This window comes from Nannospalax galili, unplaced genomic scaffold (genome assembly GCF_000622305.1).
Source record: "Nannospalax galili isolate Female #2095 unplaced genomic scaffold, S.galili_v1.0 scaffold278, whole genome shotgun sequence".
NCBI classification, from domain to species: domain Eukaryota; kingdom Metazoa; phylum Chordata; class Mammalia; order Rodentia; family Spalacidae; genus Nannospalax; species Nannospalax galili.
Window position 1 is genome coordinate 14661154 of NW_008347536.1, and position 16931 is coordinate 14678084.

At 48.8% G+C, this 16931-nt stretch overlaps 1 protein-coding gene across 3 annotated transcripts in view; it reads right to left on the reverse strand.

Moving 5' to 3' along the window:
* The window catches only part of Slco2b1 (solute carrier organic anion transporter family member 2B1), a 48693-nt gene extending 47202 nt beyond the window's left edge, over positions 1-1491 (reverse strand). For 2 of the 3 annotated variants that reach the window (XR_003851282.1, XM_017800908.1), the window contains exon 1: positions 268-409. Coding sequence is in view for 2 of the 3 variants with exons in the window: in XM_017800908.1 (XP_017656397.1) it covers positions 268-313 (46 nt within the window). In the remaining variant the exon portion in view is untranslated. Of the gene's footprint in view, positions 1-267; positions 410-1178 lie in introns of those variants that run through there. The other variant, XM_008844250.3, reaches the window with a different exon arrangement.
* Between the last annotated feature and the right edge of the window lie 15440 nt (positions 1492-16931).

The following is a 16931-nucleotide window of genomic DNA, read 5'->3' on the forward strand; positions in this document are numbered from 1 at the left end:
TTTGTACAGAGCCGAGACTGACTGGGAATTTGGTTTGCCAATGGCTCATCCACCCCTTAAAAGCATTCCCACTATGTCAGGTGCAGTGGTCCCACCTGTGATTCTAGCATGCTGGAGGTGAAAGTAGGACTGCAAGCTAGAGATGAGCCTGGATTTCATGGCAAAACCCTGTGTCAAAAACCAAACCAAACCAAACAAAACCAAACCAAACAAAACCAAAGCCTCACCCTCCCAAATCTGACCCCACTCTCTCCTTTCTCTTCTTACCTGGGAAGCCCCCTGAGAGGAACATCCACCAGGCCCTTCTTGGCATGCTCGGGTTCCCATGCTGTGGCTGTCCCTCAGTCAGGTGGGTCTGTCTCCTCAGTCTGAATTCAGCCCTCACTGCAGCCTCCTGGGAGCAAGCCTGGCCTTGCCTGAGTGGGCGTGAGACACCACAGCAGACAGGGAGGCCAAGGGTGACTGCCGGCCATCCAGCCTAGCCACTCCATCTAAAAGACCCTTTGTTTCTTCTACCACTGTCATGGGTATGAGGGTTTGTCACTCTGCTCACAGAACCACCGCTCACACTGCTTCGTGCTTTCTTTATCCCATTCCCAAGTTTGGTTTCTAGAAGCTTCCAGACATTTCCCCTCCAGCCGCCTCACAACCCATCGCCATCCACCAAGTGGGTATCTATAGGCCTGTCTTTGAGACCCCTCTGTTCTGCATGGGTCCTGTGGAGTCTGACTGCAGTTTTTCTATCAGCCCCTTGGGTATTTGCCCCTGCACATTTCTGGCTCACACTCATGATCTTCTGCTTCTCCCTCCATCCAGGGCTGCCCTCCCCCTCTGCCCACTGTCTTGCCGACACCTGTTGGTCCCTGCTGTATCTCTGCACATGCTCTCCTTGGCTTCTTCTCTGCCTTGCCATCTGTCTCTATGCTGTCTCCATCACACGGGGACCAGCTTGATGTGGAGTGGGCAGCTACGCCTTTGTAAGGTCTTTGGATCTCTGGCTCATCAGAGAGGGTTGGCTGGGCTTACTGCCTCCAGCTGCATAAACAGCATTCCTTCCTGCTCTTCTCTCACCCAGCAGAACCTCTCTGTGTTCCAGGACTGACTACTCTGTGCAGAACTAAGCCACCTCCCCAGCACATCACCTCCCAGATGTCCTCCCTTCCTTCACATGGACTTACCTATCCTGGGTCCCATGATTGTTGGGGTGCAGTGAATTACAGCCCCTAGGTTAACTTAAAGTTTATCAGAGAGGGAGCAAGCCTGTGAGGGTGCCTCCTGGAGATGGCTTCAGAGGGAGCCACAGCAGTGAGAGTCAGGAGTCAGTCAGGAGTCATCACTGGGCGATGCTTTGTGGCGGCACTGGACAGCAGCTGCCTTTCCAAGCAGAGGAGGTAGGGGCTCTGCTCAAATGGGCCCCTCCCTGAGGGCCTGTCTCTCTGGGCCACTTGCTGCTGCTTCTGGCTCTCAGTCCTGACACTTGTTGTGCCTGCCTCTCCGTCTCTCTGAATTCCGATCTCTGACTGGGACAGCCCAAGGCCAGAGTTATAAAGGAGGAGGGTTTGTTTAGGCTCAGCCCCCATTCTGGGCGGATTCTCCCTTCCTGAAGCTCAGATGGGTTATGTCCCAGCTTCTGTCCCTTGGATATTTCCCCTATTTTGTAAGCAGCAGAGAAACTGGAGAGGATGTTCATGGCTTTCCTCAAGCCCCAGGGCCACTCAAGAAACAAATATTCTGGTGTGCTCAGTCTCCTCACTGCATTCCCAAGTTGCTATCTAAGCCCCTTTTCCTATGTAGCTGTGGTCCCCCTGGCCCTCCCTGAGCCCTGCAGAGAGCCCTTACTTCCCTACTGAACCCTGGCCCTCCCTCACTGCGCTTCTGTGCTCTGTCACCCTCATCCTTCAGTAATGCCTACTCCTCCTCACCTGCTCCAAGGATCCAGACAAATCACTAATCAAAAGCACCATGGCCAGCCCACTAGGGGGACTCCTGGTAGATACCCCATCAGTCACTGGCCACTTAGATGGAGAGAGGGAGGAAGAAAAGAAGGGTGAAAAAACACTAATGTGGAATTCTTAGGGATTTCTGGACAGAGGACAGAGGCCTTGCAGACAGTGGAGAATATGCAGAGTAATCCAATCCTAGTGCCCAGGCTGAGGGTATGGGTGAGTCCCTTCACTGCTCTAAGTATCAGATCTGCATAGGGCAGCAGCAATTCTCCCTTGCAGGGCTGTTGTGAAAGTTAAGTGAACTAATAGAGAAGCCAAGCCTGGAGGCTGGAAACTCAGCTGGAGGGAGCGGCAGGAGGCAGGGCCTGACTTGGCCAGGTGAGAAAATAGACGCCTTTGCATAGCACATCGTGCACGTGAGGCTACCTGGGGTCCAGCCACCCTGCAGTCCTGGGGACTCCTTCATGTTACAGATGAGATTTTGGGCCTCAGTCAATTGCTACTGAGCACCCCATTAGTTGGGGCAATATGTCTTGGCCCTCTGATGCTAGAACCAGGCTCTTTTCAGAGAAAGATTCAAGACCGGAAGTAAGCCTGACCCATCTCAGGAAGAGGAACTTTGCAGGGAACAGAGACATGGGTTTGGAGTCTACAGCTTCCTTTAGCCCACTTGGACCTAGAGGTGGCATGAAGATCCTGTCCTGGCAGAAATTATATCTGCAACACTAAGTCCTTCTGTCTAAAGTCAGTACCATGTGTCCTCATAGAGACTGGTAGAGTTGGAACCTTCCAGACTCCAAATCACAAGTGCACAGGTATGAGAAAGAAGATCACTTTAGACGTCTGGGGGCTCTGATGTAGCCACAGAGACTGAAGTTCTAAATGTAGAACCAGAATATTCTTGAACTTGGAGATGAAGAATTGGAACAAAGGTCAGGGACTGTCAGGAGCCTATGAAACAAGATAACAGGCCCTCAGACCTGACCCTGGGCTAAATAGTTCATTGAGGTCCAGCTTTGGGAGACCCAGGCTTAAGGCTTGAGAATAGTGCCTTGAACTCTGGCTTAGCCTACCTGAAGACATGTGATGCTTGCTGCAACTTGCACATTTTGCACCGCCCCGCCTATGTGCGGATCCCAACACCATCTGTGGATTCCTATGTTTGCAAAACTTGATGCCTTTTTTAGAGTCTCCTGCTGTTGGCATGGCTTGCAAAACTCTGTAGCTCCCAGGGTCCATGACGTTTGCACAGCCCTGTGCCTCATGCCAAGCCTGATGCTGTTGTAAAACCTTGTACTATTGGCAGAACCCAAGCCCTTCTTTCTGAGTAACCCATGTAGAGACCAGCCTTTCTGTAAACCTGGCACAATAGGAGACTTCATCTTATGGAACCATCTGCTTTGGGGTACAAAAAAAGGATGCTAGGATCTAGATAGATTACAGAGCTTGAATCTGTTCCCAGCTCTTGTCACAACCCTGCTGTGGGACATTGGACAAATTCTGTCCTTTAGGACTCAGTCTTAACCATCTGTTAAGTGACCATGGTGTCAAACCACCAACCTCCAGGATGGTACTGAGGGTCACTAGGACTTTGCTTTGAAGATGGGGAGACAAGAAGGGGAAGAGAGACCAGAGACTCCTTCCCCAGAAAGGTTCCAAACTGCACCCTCAGCACCTTTGCTCCCACTTCCCTCTGGCCTGCCAGTCAAGGAGCGGATATCTATAAATGAGCCTTTGGCCAGACGGGCAGAAAGTGAAAGCCACTACTGAGCCTGGGCCTTCCCAGCCTCAGATGTGCCCCACTGTGCAGATCTGCTCTATGTCTGACTCATCAGCTCTGTCCACAGAAGGCAATGTCATGCTTATTTCACCTGTGAGGACACCGCTGCTCAGAGAGGTGATTTGCTCAGGGCCATCCCGACTCCCAAGTCTACCCATAGCAGGAGGTATGCTGTGAGCCAAGGATATCAAAGACTGATCCATTGTACTGAGGTCAGCATGAGAAGGAACACAAAGCTCATTGTCAACATCCCCTTCTCCAGATTAGGAGACTGAGGCTGTTGAGTGCAGTGAACACAGGAGCTGCTGTCTACCTTCCTTGGGCTTCTTTCCCTGGCTGGCAGAGGAGAAACGGCCTTTATCCTTCCAAGAATCAGGGCTTCCCCCCTTTCTGGTTCTCTCTATCTTGATGAGATACAGCTAATGATGTAGCCAAACACATGAGAAGCACTGTCTACAGGCCAGCTGGGTCCAAGAGGGTCCAGGAGGGACTGTGCCTCATGCCCCTTGACTCAGCCTGGCCCTTCATGCCTTCAGCACATTTAGCCACCTGTGTATGCTCTCTGAGGCTGCTTAACCCACCTAGCCTCAGGGAAACCATTTATTCCAAGTTCCATTGCCCCAACAGCAGCTGTTTGTCCCCTGAGTCCCACTGCCTCTGCACTGTTCTAGAAGCTGCAGCTTCCTTTGGCAGTGGCACAGGGATGGCATGAGTTTAGTCACCTGACAGTTTTTAGGCACTGGACACTTCATCCTGACCCAGCAAGAATTCCCGTAGACTCAAGTGTCCTCCTCTGTAGTCTAAAAGATAAGCAACTCCTGGCAGGGACACACAGAGCCTCATCATCTTGACCCATTGCCTTAGAAAGTGGACTGCTTCTCTCGGGGGGAGATTAAATTCTCTCTCCAGGGAGGCCTCTTTGGATGACTTGGGCCAGTCGGTTGCCTTCTCTGATCCTCTGTGCCCTTGTCTGCGAAATGCCTCTTCAGGGTTCTCAAGGCTTGGATAAGCTGATGGATGGATTAGTGCTTGCTAAGTTCTGAGAGCTGAGCAGACACAAGCCATTATTAATATGACAGCCATGGCAATAGTAATGACTTGTAATTCTGGAAGCCAAGGAAGGGAAGTCAATCAAAACAAGTATGTGTCAGGTCAGCCCAACTTGACTGACAGTCCAGTGGCAATAAATCAGCAGGAAACACCACCCCCCTGAGGTGGGAAGGAGCTCAAGGGCAAACTGGGGGTTCAGTGGACAGGCCTGGTGGTCTTTGTTAACATTTGAAGCTCTGTGGGTGCTGCTGGGCCATACTTCTCATGAGACTCAGCAGAGCACTGGCTGGCCTGGGACTCTCACACCTAGGTCCTCAGTTTCCTTTTGAAATGGGGAGAGGGTTGAAAGGTTTCGATCTTCTCCATCTTTTGGAAGGAGTACATAAGTTGGTGTGTATGCTGCTGTTCATAAAGAGTCAAGTGTGGAGTTATAGCTGTGACTAATTTGTGTCCTTGGGGAGACAATATTGATGGGTATGGCAAAGTTAGAGGGGGCACAGGGTTGGGGTTGGGTGCGGATGGGGTGGGAGCCAGGGTGTGAATGAAGTGGGGTTGAAAGTAGGAGCGAGAACAGGCCAGGTAGGAATAGTTCAGAACAAGCGCCTACCTCCCTGAAGATTTTTGCAACACTGCCCCCTGGAGGCAGAGGGGAAGTGTGCACCCAGGCGTTCCTCCAAGATTCCAGTAAAGAAGGTCTTTGGAAAGACCACTGCCAAAGAGGCTCTGCTTGGCTGTGATTCCTGTCTTCTCCACTCCGCAGCTTATTTCTTCATTTTTATAATGGCAAAAATGTGCACATGATTTATCATTGTCTTTACATTTTTTATTTAATTTTAATTTTTTTCTTCTTTTTTTTTCCTTTGAGATAGGGTCTTACTATGTAGACCTGGCTGACCTGGAACTTGTTATATAGACCAGGCTGGCCTTGAGCTCACAGAGATCCACCTCTGCCACTGTCTCCTGAGTGTTTGGTCTAAAGGTGTGTGCCCCCATGCCTGGCTTTTTTTTTTTTTTTTTTTTTTTTTTGAGACAGAGTCTCACTCTAACCCTGCTGGCTTGGAACTCACAGTGATTCTTCTGTCTCAGCCTCCTGAGTGCTGGGATTTCAAGTGTGAGCCACCACACTCAGTTTATCACTGCCCCCTCACTTTTTTTGAAGCAGGGTTTCATGTAGCCCAGGCTGACCCCAGACTCATACTATGTAGCTGAAGATGGCATTGCAGTCTTGATCCTCCTCCCTTTACCTCCCAAGTGCTGGGATTATAGGCATGTGCCACCACGCTCCACTTATTTTGGCCATTTTTAGGTGTACAGCTGGGTGGCATTGAACACATGTGCTGGGTGGTGGAACTGTCCCCACCATCTACCTCTAGAACTTTTTGTCCCCAGCCTACGTGTTACTTAACTCTTCACTCCTCCGTCTTCTTTCCCTGAAGGGTGGGGTTGACTGGACTGGCACCCGCTGCCCAGCTGAGGAGTAGTAGGTGTTCATCCAACATAACAATTGCTTTCTTCTCTTGAGGAAATCACTCTGGAAAGCAGTGAAACTCACATCCACATGGTGAGGCCTCATTACAAGGTTCTCAGGGGTTATGACAGCTGCTGGGAAGCATGCTGCCAGCTTCATCCAGGAAGATGAGTCACTTCCTCCCTGATAGGTTGTGAGCCTGAGGATGGAAGGCAGGAAACTTGGTGGCTGCAGCTGCTTCTAGTGGACACCTTCTTGGAGGGTCTGGGGCACTTCCAGAAAGACGTGTCTGACATTGGTGCCGAGGCTGGGTTGGGTAGGGTACTCCATACTCTGGGGAGAGGGAGGACAGGACATGGACCAGCATCCTTGTATCCATCAGTGCTATTTGTCCAGAGGCTTTTCAGCTCACATCTAGAGCTCTCTCTCCAGGTCATTCGAGCATACACCCTCTGTATTAGTTACTTTTCTGTTGCTGTGATAGAAAAGCAATTTATAGAAGGAAGAGTTTATTTGAGCTTATGGTTCTAGGGCAATTACAGTTTGTCATGGCAGGGAGGCATGGTGGCTGGAGGTGGCTGGAGGTAGCTGGAGCAGGAGCCCCAGAAGCTAAGCCCTCACACCATCATGCAGGTGCAGGAAGCAAGAGCGCAACTGGAGATGTGGCAAGGCTTAAGAACTCTCTAAGCCCACCCCCGGTGACGTGCTTCCTTCAGGATAGCCACACCTTCTAAGACCTCCCAAAACAGTGCCATCATCTGGGGACAAAATGTCTAAATCCTTGGAGCCCATGGGGGACATTTTCATTCAAACCATCACATTCTACCCCCTGTTCCCCATAGGCTCATGACCATATAAAATGCAAAATGCATTTAGTCCAACTTTAAAAGTCCCCATAGTCATTATCAGTCTCAATACTATTCAAACGTCCACAGTCCAAAGCCTATGCTGAGACTCGGGTAATATCTTAACTGAAAGCCTCTATAAAATCAAAAGACAAATTACATATCCCAACATACAGTGGAACTGAATACACATTACCATTCCAAAAGAGAGGAATGGAGACATTTTAAGGAAATACTGGACCAAAACAAGACCAAAAACCAGCAGGGCTAACACCAAATCCAGTAGCTTCATGTCCAACTTCCGGGACTTTACTTCCAAAGGGCTTAGATGGCTCAGCCTCTCTAGCTTTGCTGCGAGCAACATACATCTCTCTTGTGCTGGTACCATTCCCCATGTGCAGGTCTTCTTGGCAGATGCCTCACAGCTCTGGCATCATGGACATCTTCTTGGGGTCTCCATTGCCAACCAGGCTTCACCTTCACAGCTTCAGACAATGGCCTCTCAGGGCCTTCTCTATGCAGGCCACCCCTGCTGCATGCTGCTTGGCCTCAGCTGCTCTCTGAAACTGTGGAGGAAGAACTGACGACCCCTTCGTTCTTGCATCTTTTATGCCCCTAAAGCCAGCACCAGGTGAGCAAAACTGCCAAATTTCACTGCAAGTTTGGGGTGGACTCCAGCCTGCTTTATCCTTTTTAGAAGCTTTTCTCTTCAGTGGCCCCTGCAGCATTTTCCTTTCATGAGTTGGAGGCTTAACTGGGTGTGGTCTTGACCTGGAGGCACTCTCTCCACTGTTTAAGTCCAAATCTCTAGGCCCCTCCCTATCAAAGGGACCATCTCCAGCACATGCCAAGACGGCAACATTTATCTTCCTAGTGCTCTTTTTCAGTCCAAACTGTATTTCTTTCTGCCCCATTTGCTCCTTTTCACTGTAGATCTGCATAATGTTCACCATTAATGTCCACACCACCATTTCTACATTAGGCTGTCTTGAAATTTCTTCCACCAGAGAAATTAGTCCATTGCTCTTCAACTTAGCCTCAGCCAAGCTTTTAGGTTGAGGGCAGACTCCAGCCAGACTCTTTGCCAAAATATCCCAAGTGCTGCTTAAGTCCTTATTTCCCTCTGGTCCGACATTGTTCTCAGCACTACTTTCTTCCAGGCACCTACTAGAATGGCCTGTTAAGCTCTGCTTACAGTAGTCAACTGCTTTTCTAGCCCAAACATCCAAAGTCTTCCACATTTCTTCAAAACCCCATATGGCCAGGTTCTTCACAATCTACAGCTCACTCTCTATTACCAATTACTGTATTAGTCACTTTTCTGTTGCTGTGATAGAAACACTGACCAAAGCAATTTATAGAAGGAAGAGTTTATTTGAGCTTATGGTTCCAGGGGAATTATAGTCCGTCATGGCAGGGAGGCATGGTGGCTGGAAGTGGCTGGAGGTGCCTGGAGCAGGAACACCAAAAGCAAAGCTCTCATATCATCACACAGGCACAGGAAGCAAGAGAGCGACCAGAGATCTGGAAAGGCTTAAGAACTCGCTAAGCCCACCCCCCAGTGATATGCTTCCTCCAGGATAGCCACACCTTCTAAGACCTCCCAAAACAGTGCCACTATCTGGGGACAAAATGTCCAAACCCTTGGAGCCTATGGGGGACATTTTCATTCAAACCATCACACCCTCTATTTAGCACACATGATCCCCAGATTCTCACTCCTGGGGTTCTAGAGCACATGTCCAAAGTGCTCTGAGTGAGATAGACTGTATGTTAATGCCGTCCTCTCTTCATCCTCTAGGTGAAGAACAGGGTGGCAAAGGGAAAGGCCAAGTCTCAGGCCTCCCAAATGGAGTGGCCTCCCTTTGGCAAAGGCAGGGGACAGATTCCTCCAGCAAACAAACCTGACAGTGGTGCTGGAATCAGAGGTGGGTCCAAACCTGGGACGTGGTGGGCTACAGAATCCTGCCTTAGTGGCCTTTGCATGGAGACTGTCTCTTTTTGTTTTTAATCTGGGGTGGGGGCACGCAGGTGCCTAGGCATGCATGTGGAGGTCAGAGGACAACCTGGGGTGTCAGTCCTCACCTTCTACCTTGTTTGAGACAGGGTCTTTTGTTCACTGCAGCATATATGAGGCTAGTTTTCAGGGACTCTCCTGTTTCTGCCTCCCATCTCACAGTAGGAACTTGGGCATTACAGCCTGCCCTGTCTCACCCAGCTTTACATGGACTCTAGGGATCTGACTCCAGGTCCTCATGCTTGCCCAGCAAGTGCTTTACCCACTGATTCATCTCCCTAGCCCTCCAGACATCCTCAAAGCCATCTTCTAGAACTAACTAACAAGTGGTTGGGGGAGCTGTTTCACATAAGTAAGCCAGTCTAGTCTTTGGAGCAACTTGGGTCTGAGTTCAGCCAACAACTGACAACATGGCATCCAGCAGCTATTTAATTTTTTTTCTAAATTCCAGTTCCCTTGACTATAAAATGGATATGTTGCTAGGCATTGTGGTGTAAGCTTGAAATCCCAGCGCTTGGGAGTTTGAAGCAGGAGGCTCACCATACGTTCCAGGCCAGTCTGAACTACAGAGTGAGTTTGAGGCACGCTTGGGCTACATAGTAAGAGTCTGCCTTGAAATCACCAAAATAAACAACATAATGAAATGGATACATTAATGATCACTAACATTCACCATGTGTCGGACAATGTTCTCAGTACATGTGTTGACTTAGTCAATGTTCCCCACAACCTACTAGAATCTGCAATGTACAGATGAGGAAACCAAGGCACAGAGATGCTAAGGCACTTGTTCAAGGTTATGCAGCTAGTAAGGGACAGGCTAGAATCTGAACCCACGCAGTCTGGTCCCAGAGGCAAAATCTTAGCCAGAGCCCTAATGTGTGAGGGCCAGTTTGTGGGGCTCAGTCATCAGTCACTGGTCCCTAAGTTTAGGTTGAATACTGAGTTGAATATTGAGGGAGTGTCTTTGGCTGGGTTCCAGACATGATCTACTGATGACTGTCTGAGTGACCTAGGCATATCACTTGCCTTATCAAATCTCGTGTTTCCACACACAACAGGAAGCATTTGAACACCACTTGGTGATTCAAGGTCTCTGCTCCAGCCCAGACCTCTCCTGAACCGTGTGTCTCCTCACACAGGAGAGACCCCAGAGTTCCCGAGGTTTACGTGGAAACCTGCCCATCATGCCTGGGGCCCCCAGTCTGTTCAATCAGGTCTGTTCCCCGCCATTGTCCATCCCCTCAAGTTGCATGGCGGCTCTGTCCTTCATACTCCTGTGTGTTCCTGCCTCACCCTTTAATCCAGAGCCCACTCCTCTTTCTCTCTGAACCCTGCTCAGCCATCTTACTTTTCTGTGACTCCAGTGTTCCTGATTACTATCCGTTCTCCACACTCTCCCAGCCATCTTTTCAAGCTCCTGACTTACCATGCCCAGTCCTTCTGCTTTTTGTTCTTTAACCTGGCGTTTGATGCTTATCACTACAGACCCATAACCTCCCTTTCCAGCCTCACCCAGAACACTATGCACCACGAGTCTCTGTGCCAGAGCTTGTGCAGTTCCCTCTATCGCTCATGGACCACCCTAGTCCTACCTTCTAGTTGCCCAATGTTTCCTGAGCTTCCTGGGAGAACGTGGACACAGTCAGATTCACTTACTTCTCCCATGTCCTTGGCCAAAGAGCACTTAGCAGAGCCCCATCATAGAGCCTTCCTGGCTGACTCTTCTGACCCCAACTTGTGTCCCTCCAATGAAGATAGAGTTCTGATGTGTCTTCCTCCTCTAAGGCCCTAGGCTAAGAATGCAGGTGCCCCAGGGTCACCTGTCACAGAGCAGCACAATTCCAAAGAGAAGCAAGTGGGAAATCTCAACCTTTCCAGCACAAAGCCTCAGAGGGAGAGACATGTGTGTATGTGTGTGTATGTATGCATGTGCATATGTGTATATATGTATTTGTGCGTGTGTGTCTGTGTGTGTGTGTGCGTGTGCTCTCTGTGGCTGTGAGGTGGTGGCTGCCTAGACAACTGCCCAAATCCTCACAGTTTGCAAAGTGTTTATTCACACAGAGTATTTCACTAAACTGTCACTCAAGCCAACAGTGCTTGTATGACCACCCTCATATACAAAGAGTAAACAAAGGCAGAGAGAGGTGGAGTCATTTGTCCAGGACACATAGCTGCTTGGGGGGTAAAGCTGGGATTCTAACCCAGGTATTTAGCTGTGGAGACAATGGCCTTCTGCTCTGGTCACCCTCCCTCTTTGTGGCAGTGAGAGTGAAAAGGCTGACCATGCCCTGACATGCTGAGTTTGGACTTCCCTGCACAGAGCTCCATGGCTGGAAGGAACCCAGGCTCTCCCTAGATGTATTTATAACTCCTTTCTTCCTTGGCGTGTTCCTTTTCCAGCCTGTCATGTCTGTCAGAGCCTCACACCTCTATGAGGGTGGAGGTGATGGTGAGGAGCCGTGGGAGCGAGACAGAGAGAGACAGTGACAGTGTGTCACGTCTTACCATTCCCAGCCCTTCTAGGGCAGGGCAGTGCCCAGGCTGCACACAGACAGGTGGTCTCTGCTTGGGCTGAGAACTGGACTATTTACCGTTCTTTTGTCTTAAACTGATTTATATTTTATTTTATTTTATTTTTTTTTGTGTGTGTGTGTGTGTGTGTGTGCACGAGCACTTTTTTCTTTTTTTTTGTCGTGCATACTCAAACTTTAAAAAAAAATTAAACTGATTTATATTTTATTTTATTTTATTTTATTTTATTTTTTTTTTTGTGTGTGTGTGTGTGTGCACGTGCATGTGGAGGTCAAAGGACAATTCTTGGGAGTCATTCTCTCCTTCCACCATGTGGGTTCTGGGGAGCTAACTCAGGTTGTCAGGCTTGGTGACAGTCACTTTTCACCACTAGTCTATCTCATCACCCCCAGACTATTTTTTATTTGAATACGCTTATATTCCTGAGATGTGTGGGCTCCTCCTGGAGATATTCCAGGACCTCCCCATTTCCTGATGAGGGAGAGAATGGATAGTCTCTGGCCCAAATAACTCCTTCCTCCCTTAGGTTGTTTGGTGACGTATTTTGTCACAGCAATGAGGAAAGTAACTAATGTGCTCTCTCCTTCCTTCATCCTCTCACCTCACACCACTCCTCACCAACAAATGGTGGGAAGTAGGCTCAAATAGCTCCACAAGACTTCCCCAACTCTCAACTCTTTGCTTTGCTCTGAATGCTTGTATTTGCAAATGTAACTCCAAAATTCCAGCACCGGAACCCGACCTGCAGTGTGCCCTTGGGAAGAGCTGAGACCTGTGGCAGACAAGTTAGATCATGAGTTCAAAACCCCCACAAATGGGATTAGTGGCCCTATGAAAGATGCTGGAGCTGGGCATGGTGGTTCATGTCTTTAATCCCAGCACCCAGGAGGCAGAGGCAGGTAGATCTCTGTGAGAGTGAGGCCAACCTGGTCTACATAGTGAGTTTCAGACCAGCTGGGGCTATAGGAAGACCCTGTCTCAAACAAACAAACAAACAAACAAAAACAGATGCTGGGAGTAGCTTGTCTGGACCTCATTATGCAAGGACATAGCCAGAAGAGCCCATCTATGAGGGAAGGACAAGCTCTCCCAAGCCACTGAATCCATTGGCACCTTGATCTTGGAGTTTCTAGATCTGTAAGCAATGCATTTCTATTGTCTGTAAATTACTCAGATTGAAGCAATTTGCTATAACAGTCTGAGTGTACTCAGATACTTCTGATCCCATCCAGACACTTACCTTCCCAGCCAGACATCCAGAAGGTCTCTCTCCCTCTATCCCTGCCTCTGTCCCTCCCTCCCTCCATTTACTTAGCCATCACATTCACTGTTCCACTACACCTATTCACGCCAAGGTCACCAGAGACCTTACTGCTGGGCCCCATGGGCATACTTTATTCGGATCTCATCCTTCCTGCAGAGGTGGTTTATTAGTGGTTAGTTGGTGTTTGAGACAGTGTTTTGTGGTGTAGCTCAAGCTGACCTTGAATTTGCAATGTAGCCCATGCTGGGCTTGAACTTGAAAACCCCCTACCTCAGCATCCCAGGTCCTTGTATTACACGTGTGTACAATGTGCTTGGCTCCATCAGCAGTGCTCAATGCTGCTGACCACAGCTGTCTATTGGCAGTGTGTTGGGACAGTAGATGCCTACTCCTGCATTTATGACACCCTCTCATGCTTTTCTCTCTCTCTCTCTCTCTCTCTCTCTCTCTCTCTCTCTCTGTCAGTGCTTCTCACAGTTGTTTGCAGATATTTCTTGCTGTGTCTCAACCTCAAATTGGCCTCCCCAGGGCTCTGTCTTTTTTACTTCAGGCTCTCTCCTTAGGTGGTCCTATTCATTACAATCAGCCTAGACCTTCCTAACTTCTGCCTACAACTCAGGTCTTTTCTGAGTTCCAGATGTGGACCCCCAAACCTTCTAGACATCTCCACATGGATGTCCCACAGGCTCCTCAAATGCAACATGTCCCAAATTGAACTCATTGTCTTCCTTCAAACCCTTCTCATTTGAGCTGCCCACCATAGTCTCTATGTCATTTAATATCAACCACCTTCTGTCTTGCCACCTAAGCTGGGCCTCATCTTAAAGCCTTCCATAATCAGCTCTCCTAGCTCTTGAAAACTTCTCTAATCTTTAAAAGTTAAAGGGCATAGCCTTTCGAGATGGCACAGACTCTAATAGCAACACATTTGGCCAAGGGAATGACCACAGTGGGTTGGTTACTTAACCTCTCTGAGCTTCTTCATCTTATAAAACAAGGTGCCTTGACGAGCTTCCCATCATTGTAACAAAATACCCGAGAAAAGGAACTGAAAGAAGGAAAGACTTATTTTCTCTCACAGTTTCACAGGTTTTGGTGTATATGGCCACTTGGCCCTATCACTGTGGGCCTATGGCAAAGCAGAGAATCATGGGAGGAAGAGTGTGGTAGGGAAAAGCTGCTCGCCTTATGGTGGCCAAGAAAGGGTAGAAGGACAGAGGGAGGAAAGGGGGGAGAGAGAGAGAGAGAGAGAGAGAGATATCCTGGGATAAGATAACCCCTTCAAAGGGGTAGCACATGCCTTTAATCCCAGCACTTGGGAGGCAGAGGCAGGCAGATCTCTGTGAGTTCAAGGCCAGCCTGGTCTACATAGTGAGTTCCAGGCCAGCTGGGGCTAAAAAAAAAAAAAAAAAAGAGAGAGAGAGAGAGAGAGAGAGAGAGAGAGAGAGAGAGAGAGAGAGAGAGAGAGAGCTCTGTTTAACCCAAGGAGGTAGCTGGGTATAGCCCAAGTAGAGAGCTGGTTATAACCCAAGGAGGAGCCCAGTTCTGGGAGGACATGTCTGAAAAGATAGATGTGAGATGTAAGGGCTATAAGAAGCGGAGAATGGCCACTCTCTCCTGCTCTAATTTATTCCAGGTGTCTGGCTCGGTGGCCTAGTTGCACACTGTGACTTATACCACCTTCATGGAGTTGGACCAGAGGTTCTCTACAGAGCTGAATGGGTAGGCAGTTCTACAGGAGAATTGGCCACAAAGTCCTAAAGTTGTTAGGACAGCAGTGTCCAGTCTCTGTCTGGGAGTTAGGAAGTAATGGGCTTGGGCACCACCAGCAGGTTGGCTCTGTAGGAGAGTGATCCAGAAACCCCCAGGGTAGGGAGAGAAATGCGTGCATACTTTAGTCAACAACCTCCACATGGGCCTCTTCCATGGTGGGCCCTCTAGAGGGCAGGGACGGAGCAGGTGTGTGGCTTTTGGTATAGCTGCTGTGAACTCAGTATGATCTTGATCCAAGTCACTTCCTTCTCTGAGTCATTTTTATTTGAAAAAAAGAGAAAAGCCAGATAGAAGGGAAATGGGGATTGGATGTTAGATGCAACTGCTTGCTTGAAAACAAAAACCTCAGCTCTGATGTTCTGGGATCTCACAGAAAACTTTGCATATGATCTTGTTTGGGTGGGGTAACTTCTCAGAATTGTAGCAACTTTTAGAGATGTGTGGTTTGATTTCATTTAGATAAGAAAAGCAAAGGAATTTAAAAAGGAAAGAAAAATCTCTGCTGACTGGACCATTAAAGGAACAATTTTATTTAACTCATGTTAGATCCTTTGTTAATGAACTCATCTATCCAAAAATATTGGTAGAGGTTCATGGTGACCCATGATGCAGTTGCCAAACATTTATGCTCAGGATGTCAAGCGGCTGCCAGAACTTTTCTACAGGCAGATGTATCTAGCCTCTCTCTTCCTTAAGTCATTTTTTCAGAACAGGGTTTCTCTACCTATTTAGAGCCTCTCTTTAGCACCCAGACCATCTGAACCTGTTTTAAAATTCCCTCAGAACAAAACTGAAATTTCTACTTGTCTCTGACACCAGCCTAAGAAACAGAGAAGAAAAGAAAACCTTTGGCCTAATTTCTCCCCAGGTAGAAACCAGGGTCTCCAAGTTCTCTGGGGAGACTGGCTTGCTGGGGAAGGAGCCAAGGCAGTGGAAGCCTGGTTGCTAGACTAGTTCTGACACAGACCTGACTCTGACCAGAGCCAACACTCCTGTGCTATTCTGTACCTGTAGGGACGGACATGGATGCAACTCTTTTCAGGGCCATATCCACTGTTACACTAGAAAGACTTTGTTGGGGGGAGGGAGGGGGAGAGAGAGAGAGAGAGAGAGAGAGAGAGAGAGAGAGAGAGAACGCTGGAGATAGAAAACAGGTAGAATTGCTCAAACATCACTGGATTAGAAAGAGCAGTGATCCAGAGGTCAACATAACCCAGTCTTGGATGACTGCCAGAGGAACAAATCCAGGGTCAAGGCCAGGTTGACATCTTCCCTCAACTCAGTTCTGCAGGCTGAAAAGCTCACTTCAGTAGTCTTGAGGGATAGGTTTTTAGTCTAGCCCTTAAGCATTAAATCTGTCATTCCAGTAAAAAAGACTGTAGCCTTACGTATATATTATTATTATAAAGAATTGCCTAATTACCAAGCCTTTGCGTTATGAGATAGTTTGGATGGAAAGAAACTTCTTCCCTAAGTCTGACTGAGTTCTGGGCCCCTGAAGCTGCTGTCACTGAGCCCAGATCTCTGAAAATTTTGTTCTTTTCCTTCATAGACCTTTAGGCGTTTGGATTTCACCAAACAGGACCAGCTCTTTTGGTCACCACTGTTAAATACATCACAGTCCTGAACATCTTACTTGTACAATAACTTTTCTAGCATGAGGACTAGACGGTGTCTCAGTTGGTGAAGTGCTTGCTATGACAGCAAGAGGACTCGAGTTTAGATCCCCAAAACCCATGTAAAAAGCCTAGCACAGACTATCCTCAGGCCTCTTGTGGGGTAAGTCTATAGCGCAGCTCTCTGCACCGGGACTCCCTAACCCTCATCCCCCCTTCCCCCCCCCCCCCCCCCCCCCTGCCCCCCCGCCAGCCGTTCTATACTCCTAGTTTGAGCCCTGCGCTATTCCTAGTCTTGGGGCCCCAGACACCTGGGGAACCAATACTGCTTCCTGACCCTTCTCACCCAGAGCAACCCAGTCCCTTTCTTGGGCTCCAGGAGCACCGCTTCTGGTCCTGACCCCGCCCTCACCTCTCTCTGCTTCCCTGGGCCTACACCACGGGCTAAACTCTCCTAGCCTGCACTACTATCCTCAGACCTCTTGGGGTAAGTCTATAGCGCAGCGCGGACTCCCTAAGCCACATTCACCCATCCATCCCCCCACCTCGCCGTTCTATACTCCTAGTTTGAGCCCTGCGCCATTCCTAGTCTTGGGGCCCCAGACACCTGGGGAACCAATACTGCTTCCTGACC